The sequence below is a fragment of the Benincasa hispida genome, chromosome 1 (assembly GCF_027475165.1).
Source record: "Benincasa hispida cultivar pf3 chromosome 1, pf3_genome.v1.1, whole genome shotgun sequence".
NCBI lineage: Eukaryota > Viridiplantae > Streptophyta > Magnoliopsida > Cucurbitales > Cucurbitaceae > Benincasa > Benincasa hispida.
In genome coordinates, this window is record NC_143478.1 from 96,452,703 (window position 1) to 96,462,092 (window position 9,390).

General features: G+C 39.3%; 1 protein-coding gene across 2 annotated transcripts; it reads right to left on the reverse strand.

Annotated features, from left to right (window-relative positions):
- Positions 1-193: 193 nt before the first annotated feature.
- LOC120085919 (uncharacterized) lies at positions 194-9,083 on the reverse strand. 2 transcript variants are annotated; one of them, XR_016527110.1, is made up of 7 exons: positions 8,623-9,080; positions 8,402-8,526; positions 8,174-8,270; positions 7,090-7,199; positions 6,910-6,984; positions 4,565-6,357; positions 194-517 (listed from the first exon to the last, which is right to left on the reverse strand). XR_016527110.1 is itself a non-coding variant. In XM_039042272.2 (6 exons), exons 1-6 carry the CDS (start codon positions 8,690-8,692, stop codon positions 467-469), a joined length of 528 nt encoding a protein of 175 aa, XP_038898200.1. In that variant the 5' UTR covers positions 8,693-9,083; the 3' UTR covers positions 194-466. The 2 variants fall into 2 exon arrangements, 1 of the variants encoding a protein (XP_038898200.1); XM_039042272.2 differs by lacking the exon at positions 4,565-6,357 and having other exon boundaries at positions 8,623-9,083.
- Between the last annotated feature and the right edge of the window lie 307 nt (positions 9,084-9,390).

Genomic DNA, 9,390 nt, shown 5'->3' on the forward strand with positions numbered 1-9,390 from the left:
GATGGTCTTGGATGTATTGTCTGAATTACCCAGAACCAATTCAGATGATCCCCATACATACATTTAAAACAATTTAAATGGCTAATCAGAATTCCTCAATTTCTTATGATATATTTCTCCTATAAATATTATCATGTCTCAATCGTTTCATTTTTTGAGTTCAGCAGTAGTTAGAGACGGTAGTTGATGCAAATTTGATGATAAATAATTCGTTTCAGAGAGATTTTCATTAGGATGGTTCGTAATCTTTGAAATAAAAATCTGTCTACAAAAGGATGAGCCACAGGCTTGAATTGAGCAAGTAATTGCATAAATGAACATGTTTGAACAATTGAAGTTCATCAACGCTGAACTTGCTTGAGAAAGACATGATACATGACACTTCAGCTAGTAATTTATTGTTTCGTTTCTCCTTGTCGGGAAAGGGAAATAGGGAGTGGACAAAAGAATAGTTGAAGTAGTCATCTTAATCGACAGGAACCTCAACCTCCATTTTCAGGTCAGAATTGCCAAGAATCTGCAAAAGAACAAAAATAAATATTACAAATATATTGCAGGATAGGGAATATATGAATAAAGAAAATTATGAATGAATCACTGCAAGTTCAAATGACAAGTCAGTACAATAATAGTTTGCACGGGATCACAAAAGTGAACTAGATGGCTTATAGGAAAATACATGGAAAAGTTGGCATAGTGCAAGACACCAAGTGATATGAACAATAAAGTAGTTCTGAAGTGTGGAAAATAAGCAACTCATCCATGATTAGGTAGAACGTTTTCATTCAGATGCTGAAGAATCAGTAAGTTTTAAGTCTGAAATGATTTTATTGAAATAGAAGAAAAGAAGACGACACAAGGAGTTTACGTGGAAAACCCTAATTCAGGAAAGAAAAACCACGATAGAAAAGGACTTTATTATTTAATGTCATCCGTACAATAGACCCAACCTAAGGTGAAACCCTAATTTAGCAAATATAGTATAAATTACAAAAATGCCCTTAGGGCTAATTCAACGTATTCCAACACTCCCCCTCAAGTTGGGGCGTAGATATCGACAAGACCCAACTTGCTAATACAAGCTTCAAACATCTGTCTCAATAACCCTTTCGTAAAAACATCTGCAATCTATTGGACTGAAGGTACATAGGGAATACAAATAGCTCCGCAGTCTAACTTTTCTTTAATAAAGTGCCTGTCAATTTCCACATGTTTGGTTCTATCATGTTGCACGGGATTATTCGCAATACTGATGGCAGCCTTATTATCACAATACAGCTTCATGGGCCCCAGACTACTCTCGTGAAGATCAGATAAAACTTTCTGCAACGAGATTTCTTCACACACTCCCAGATTCATATCTCTATACTCTGCCTCAGCACTACTTCTGGCCACTACACCCTGTTTTTTACTCCGCCAAGTTATCAAATTTACCCATACAAAGGTACAGTACCCTAAGGTTGACCTTCTATCAGTTACAGATCCGGCCCAATCTGAGTCAGTATATGCCTCGATGCTCCGTGTATCATGTTTCCTAAACACCAAGCCCTTCCCAGTGGTGGACTTCAGGTATCTCAAAATTCGAGTCACAGCTTCCATGTGCTCCTCATATGGACTCTGCATAAACTGACTTACTACACTCACAGCATAGGAGAAGTCGGGCCTAGTATGAGACAAGTAAATCAGTTTTCCTACTAAGCGTTGATACCTCTCCTTATTCACAGGAACTCCTTCTGAAATGCTTTTCAGTTTGCTATTGACCTCAATAGGAGTGTCAATAGGTTTACATCCAGTCATTCCTGTTTCCTTTAACAAGTCCAAAGTGTACTTCCGCTGAGATACAGATATTCCTGCTTTTGATCTTGCCACTTCCATCCCTAGAAAATATCTCAAACTACCAAGATCCTTGATTTCAAATTCACCTGCCATCCTTTGTTTTAGCTTAGCAATTTCTGTCGTGTCATCCCCTGATAGGATGATGTCATCAACATACACTACCAACACAGCAATCTTTCCTAAGGGTGATTTTTTGGTAAACAAGGTATGATCAAAATGCCCCTGAATAAACCCTTGGGACTTAACAAACACGGTGAACCTGTCAAACCATACCCTAAGGGACTGCTTCAACCCATATAAAGACTTCCTGAGTTTGCAAACATGATTCCCAAAGTTAGCTTCGAAACCTGGAGGTGGACATATAAACTTCCTCTTCTAACTCACCATTTAGGAAGGTGTTCTTTACATCTAGTTGATGTAGGGGCCAATCTTTATTTACGGCGACTGACAGAAGAACACGAATCGTGTTTAACTTAGCCACTGGGGAAAAAGTTTCTGAATAATCAATCTCATACGTCTGAGTGACCCCTTTAGCAACTAACCTGGCTTTATACCTCTCGAGTGTTCCGTCAGACTTATACTTCACTGTGAACACCCACTTGCAACCAAATGTTTTGTGACCTCTAGGGAGAGCTGCTAACTCCCAAGTCTTATTTGTCTCGAGAGCTCTCATTTCCTCCATTATTGCTACTTTCCACTCGGGAACTTCCATGGCCGCATGTACACTGGTAGGTATTGCTAGAGCATCCAGCTGAGTAGTAAAAGCCTTAAAACCAGGAGATAAGTTACTATAGGTCAGAAAACTATGCAAAGGGTATTTTGTACATGACCTGGTTCCCTTTCTCAGAGCAATTGGCATATCCAGAGTGGTATCATAGTTGTCAGTTTTCATCTGTCCCTCTTCAGTATCAGACTTTTGAGACAATTCTGCATCTTCTTGAGGATCTTTCAACACCTCATTACCTCCTGAAGTTTCAACCTTCTCTAAGCTCATTTCATCATTTTCTATGTTCCCAGACTTCTCTTCAAGACTCTTCTCTAAAACAACGGAATCTTGAACCTAAGCTAGTTCCGACGCTTGGACACTTTCCGATGGAACACCAGAGGTTTCCTGAATTTCCTTTCTGAGATTCTTCCTATAGTATGTTATCCAGGGCACTTGTCTAGTAAGAAGAACCGACACGGGAACAACAGGAGCAGAGTTAGGTTTAAGACTAGGTAGACTGGGAACAACAGGAGCAGAGTTAGGTTCAAAACTAGGTAGACTAGGTCCAGGAACATTGGGGCTAGGCTCAGGTTCAGGAATATTAGGACTAGGCTCAAGATTAAGGCTAATGGGTATGGAGTACGTGGAACTGTTAGTCTCTTCATTCGTGGTCTCCCCCTGAAGATGACTAACGGGAAAGAACGGTTTATCTTCAAGGAACGTGACATCCATAGTGACAAAATATTTTCTGGAAGATGGATGAAAGCATTTATAACCTCGCTGATGAAGGGGATACCCGACAAACACACATTTTTTAGCTCGTGGAGCAAACTTAGTCCGGTGTGGACCATGAGTATGAACAAAGGTTGTACATCCAAACACACGAAGAGGAACATCAGGAATAAGACGAGTAGACTGATAGGACTCTTTGAAGCACTCAAGAGGGGTTTGAAACTTTAGAACTCATGAAGGCAATCTATTAATTAGATGAGCTACAGTAAGAACCGCATCTCCCCACAGGTACGAAAGGAGAGACGCTGGAATTATCAAGGAACGAACAACTTCAATGAGATACCGATTTTTCCGTTCAGCCACCCCATTTTGTTGTGGAGTATATGCACACAAGTTTTTATGGATGATCCCTTTTGACACTAGGAATTCCTGGAAGGTGTGGTTGACAAACTCACGACCATTGTCACTCCGAAGAATGGCAATCTTTGTGTTGAACTGTGTTAATATAATGGTATAGAACTGTTTGAAGGTAGATAAAACCTCGGACTTATCAGCAAGGAGATATACCTATGTAAGTCGGGTATGGTCATCGATGAAAGTTACAAACCACCGTTTACCAGACAAGGTAGAGATGCTTGAGGGACCCCAAACATCACTGTGGACAAGGTGAAAAGGCTGGGTAGGTTTACAGGGCTAAGAAACAAACGACACGCGAGGTTGTTTAGCACGTATACAGACATTACAAGATAATGAAGAACATTCACATTATGGAATAAATGAGGAAATAAATATCGCATATATTGAAAACTAGGATGTCCAAGACGAAAATGCCACAATAAATAATTTGTTTCAGACATAGTAAACGAAGATAAAAGACTAGTCCTAAACAAGCTTCTGGAGGAAGCATCTGCAGAAAGGAAATATAGGCCTCTGTCATATCGGACAGTGCCAACATCTTCCCTGAGTTCAAGTCCTGAAACAAAGCAGTATCTGGTGAGAAGAAAACTCTACAGTTCAAATCTTTTGTTATTTTTCTTATTGATAATAAGTTGTAAGAAATTTTGGGCACATGTAAGACATTTTGCAGAATTAATCCTTGAAATGGTGACAGTCTGCCTTTTCCAGCAACAGGAGCGAAGGACCCATCCGCAATTCGAATCCTCTCATTTCCAGCGCTTGGATAGTATGAGAGAAACCGGTCGGATGAGCTAGTCAAGTGATCAGTCGCTCCTGAATCTAGAATCCATAACTCATTCCCTTCAACAAGGAAACTAAAAGATTGAGGGTTACCTGATTGAGCAACTGTTCCGATCCCTATGGTACCTGAATCACCAGGGTTGGTCACTGGAGGCTATGTCTGAGGTTGTGCAACCCCCTCAACTGATTCACCCACTAGAGCACACCCAGATTTCGACTTGTCATTCGGAGGGCGACGTTTACCATTTGGAGGGCGACCATGCAATTTCCAGCACTGATCCTTCGTGTGCCATTGTTTTTTGCAATGCTCACATACTGGGGGTGTTTTACTATTCTGTTTGTCACCATCAGCTCCAGCAGACTTTACTCCGAAGGCAGTTGACTCTACAATGGTAACACCTGGCCCGTTCATTGCACTCAATCTATCTTCTTCCAATCTAACCTCTGAAGAGACCTCCACAAGAGATGGAATTGGTTTCTGCCCTAGTATTCAACTCCGAACTGTATCAAATTTGGGTGCAGCCCAGCAAGAAAATCATACACACGCTCAACCTCTTCTATCTTGGAGTATTGAATTCCATCTTGGGGGCAATTCCAGATGATCTCCCAACATAGATCCATTTCTTGTCATAACAACGACATCTTGCTGAAGTATGACGTTACATCTATGCTCCCTTGTTTGCATTCGTGAACCTGTTTACGTAGAGTATACGGGCGGGATGCGTTCTGACGCCTCGAATATAACCGTCGGACTGCATCCCAAATATCTCGGGCAATGGCTAAATAGAGTAAAGGTTTCCCGATTTGTGGTTCCATGCTACTGATTAACATTGAGCGGAGCAAAGAATCCTCTGCCTTCTAGACATGCTCTTGAGGATCCCCAGGATACGGTCGTGGTATCTCTCCAGTCAAATATCCAAACTTATGGCGTCCATCAAGAACCATTTTAATTGTTTGGGACCAAGAGAAGTAATTTTGCCCATTCAACTTCTCTCCCATGATCATTCCTACAGAATTTCCAATAGTTCCAGATAAAAAATTAGTAGTAGGGAGTAGGAAACATTGATACCGGATTTTCTGAATACATCGGGGAAGAATCATGGCCATTCAATCTGGCTCCAAGAGCGGCCATCTATTGCTGGAGACTAACCAATTGTTGTTGGAGTTCCACATGAGATTCAGATCTGGAATTTTTCTGTCCAAAAACCATGGGATTTTCTTCAACAGAATCACCCATTCGAAACTGAGGCTGAACTGGATACACATGAGGAAGAAGCTGTCCACCATGGTACTGTGAAGAAGCTACTGTCGGAAGTCCACCGGCGGCAAAGTTCGGCAACCCGTGATCGGCGCTGCTCCCAGACGGTTGCGATGGTGGGTAACGGACAGAAGGCTCGGCGATCGGCTGCAAGGTTGAAGAAATCGCGCCGATCTGACCCGACCCGACAGCTGGAGCAAACCCACGACCGTCTGGTGCAGATCCGGTTCTGTGCGACGCCGAGGGACCGATCGGCTGTAAATCGTTCGCATCCGCCGGCTGGAGGACGTGCAAAGCTGAGACGGTCGCGTGCGAAGTCGAGGGTCCGATCGGTTGTGAACCGCTCGCGTGCGCCGGCTGGAGAGCGTGCGAAGCGAAGAGACCTTCCTTGATGGTGTTCGGCTGGAACGGCTGCGTCTGGAAGCTAATCAGCGCGCCGGCTGGAGCAAGCCCACCACTTGCTGTTCGGCTCGCCGGCTGGATCTGTTCGGCTGAGCCACCTGGGATGATGGTTCGGAGATAGCGGTCAACTGCTGCTTGAATCACAGCCTCATTAGTCAGCGTACCTTCACTTATCAAGTTTGATGACTGAGTCTCTTCTATCGGGCTACGATTTCATCACCTTACTCTGATACCATATTGAAATAGAAGAAAAAAGATGACACAAGGAGTTTACGTGGAAAACCCTAATTCAAGGAAGAAAAACCACGATAGAAAAGGACTTATTATTTAATGTCATACGTACAGTAGACCCAACCTCAAATATAAATAGAATGAGGTGAAACCCTAATTTAGCAAATATAGTATAAATTACAAAAATGCCCTTAGGGCTAATTCAACGTATTCCAACAAATTTCAATAATGAAATCTAAACTTCAACAAGGTACTGTTATTGATGGTTATACAAACTTCCTTAAGATTGCAAATATGATTGTTAATGACTATTGATCACAAATTTTCCTTGAGATTTCAGCTAACTTATCTTTGTGGTAACATTTGGCTAATTATTTGGACGATTAATGTACACCATTTTCTCGATTTAATTCATCCAAGTTTCAAATAATTATTAATCATTTTTGTGTTTGTATACTGAGACAGATTAGCAGGCCACTGACTCACTTGATCTTGTTGGTACAAATGAACAAGAGTGAGATTTATGATAGAAAAAGTAAAAACAAACCTTAACGAAATCATCCTGGGTGAAATGGAACTCCTTTGTGTAACCTGCTTCCTCCAGAAGTTGGCTCAAGACTTGCTGCAAAAGAGATAAAAGGACAAACTTTTTAATATGGCATGTGCCATGGAAAATATATACAATTCTCCCAGTGCCTCGTAAGATTTAGTGCAGCGTCTAGAGTACCTTTCTTTGGTCATCAGACATGAAGGGACCGGACAAATCCTGTAGCACTTCTATCATGTCATTGAAAGACACCTTCCCATTAAAGTCCACATCGTAAACTTTGAACATAACTGATGAAACAAAAACAAATAATAACTGATGAGTCCAAGCTTTTTCAATCAAGACAACAAACTCATTAAATCAGCATAACATTGACTAAGATTTTAGCTAGTCAAATTTTTAGTTAAAGGAGTATGATGCTGTAATAAAGAAAACGAATGACAAGAAAAGAAAAGAGGAGCTACAGTGCCCTGTTTCTGATAGGCAGAAGGAGATATAACTACTGAAGTCAACCCCTCTCTCTCACTAGAAATGAAGACTGCAATTCAATTAAGAAAGAAGGTTATTAAGATGTAAATTTTGACCAATACTCTTACACTAATCAAAAAAAATGGCTACCAAAATCATGCAGATAACTTTTATGATCCAAAATCATACATCAACTAACTAAAACCCAAATTCACAATGTTACCTGGGCCCTATTGAGCAAATTACAATAAGTTAACTTGATAATACTATATAGAAGCTCATTTGAGAACCTTTTCTCACTATTGATACTTCCAGAAGAAAACTACAATCATATTGGATAGTTATTGTTAGAAGTGCAAATAAAGTCTCACGTTAGTTAGGGAAAGGAGAGAACCATGATGTATGTAAGACAGTTATCTGCATTGTGGAGACAGGTGGAGGGTTCATTGTCCTTATCAATTTCAGAAAATCCCAATACCATCAAATTCAAAACATGAAAATGTCAGCATTGTTTTGACAGAAGTGCAAAAAAGGAGGGAAAAATTGATCTTAAACACTCTGTTTAATATTCCAATGTTGAAATCATGAAATATTTCTAAGAAACGTCTTAAATGGAAAATTCACTATTCCACACCATTTATGTACAGTTAAGTATGAAAAGTAGAAATACAAACGAGAATTCTGCTCAAAACTTTAAAGAAAAATTTTAGAATAACAAAAGAACATTGTTAACAAGCAAATGTAGAGTGTCATCAGACAGGATCTACACAATTGCAAGTATGCATTTCATACGTACATTCAATTTTACGTTGTATGCTAGCTTTAGCACTAAATGCAGACAAAATCGCCAAGAAATCCTTAAAGTTCAAACCATCAACCATCTTCAGCAGCCTCTGGGGAACACAAAAAGGAAAGGACAAAGGACAAACTATTATTCACCGATTAAAGTACACGAACTTCACAAAACCAGATATAGAATTTTACTATTTCAAGAAATTAATCGTAGAAATGGTTCAAAAATAACCTGAGAAAGAGGATTCATAGCGAATTCTGGGACTGATAAGAACTCATCGGCCAAGATATATCCCTTTGAGTTTCGATCGAGTTGACAAAATCTTTGATACAGGGACACTATTTCTTGTTGCGTAACTGAATTGTAGAGCCAAAATGAATGAGAACCGAGAGAAATTAGAAGGGAAGAGTATGGAAAGAAAGAATATAGAACAGAAATCGAAAAACACTCACAAAGATTATCGCAGTGGCGTTGAACTTCTTCAATATCATATTGAGTGAGCATCGAGGAGGAGTTTCCCATTGTTTGACGCTGAGATTCAATACGCGCAAATCAAAATCTACCTTCTCACGCCGAAGAAGAGGTAGAATGTAGGCAGTTTGCACGGAGGAACAAGATTGCTGAGAATTTGCTATAGTAGAAAGGGGAGAAATCAAAACAAACTGTAGGAATCGCTGAAGATCGAAAACTTATCAAATTAAGAGAACGAACAAATTGAATTCTGTGGAGTTATTTTTCGATTGATCATAAAGTTTTCCAAGAACCCAAATACAATCGGATCAGAAATGGAGAGAACTGGGCGATCTGGAGCTGGGAACTGTATACTGAAAATCAAGGGCCCTAACGTTTCCGTTTCTGTTTTCTATTCTATTTCTCATTTTTTAAAAAACTACAAAAATTGAGAAACTACACCGATTCATTGGTGTGCCTCCAAAATCTTAAAATTAAACCTCACATTGGACCTTTTTTTATTTTATTTTTCTTTCTTTTTATATTTCCAATTTCTCTATATTCTTTTTATATTTTTTTATTTATATTTTCTTTCTTTTATAGTTCCTTTTTCTCTATATTTTTTATATTTCTTTTATAATTATTAATTTTCTTCTTTATTTCTTTTATATTTCATTTTTTTATAAATTTATATTTTTTTATTTTTCTCTATTTTTATATTTCTTTTATAATTATTCATTTCTGTTATTTATATTTATTTTTTATTATTT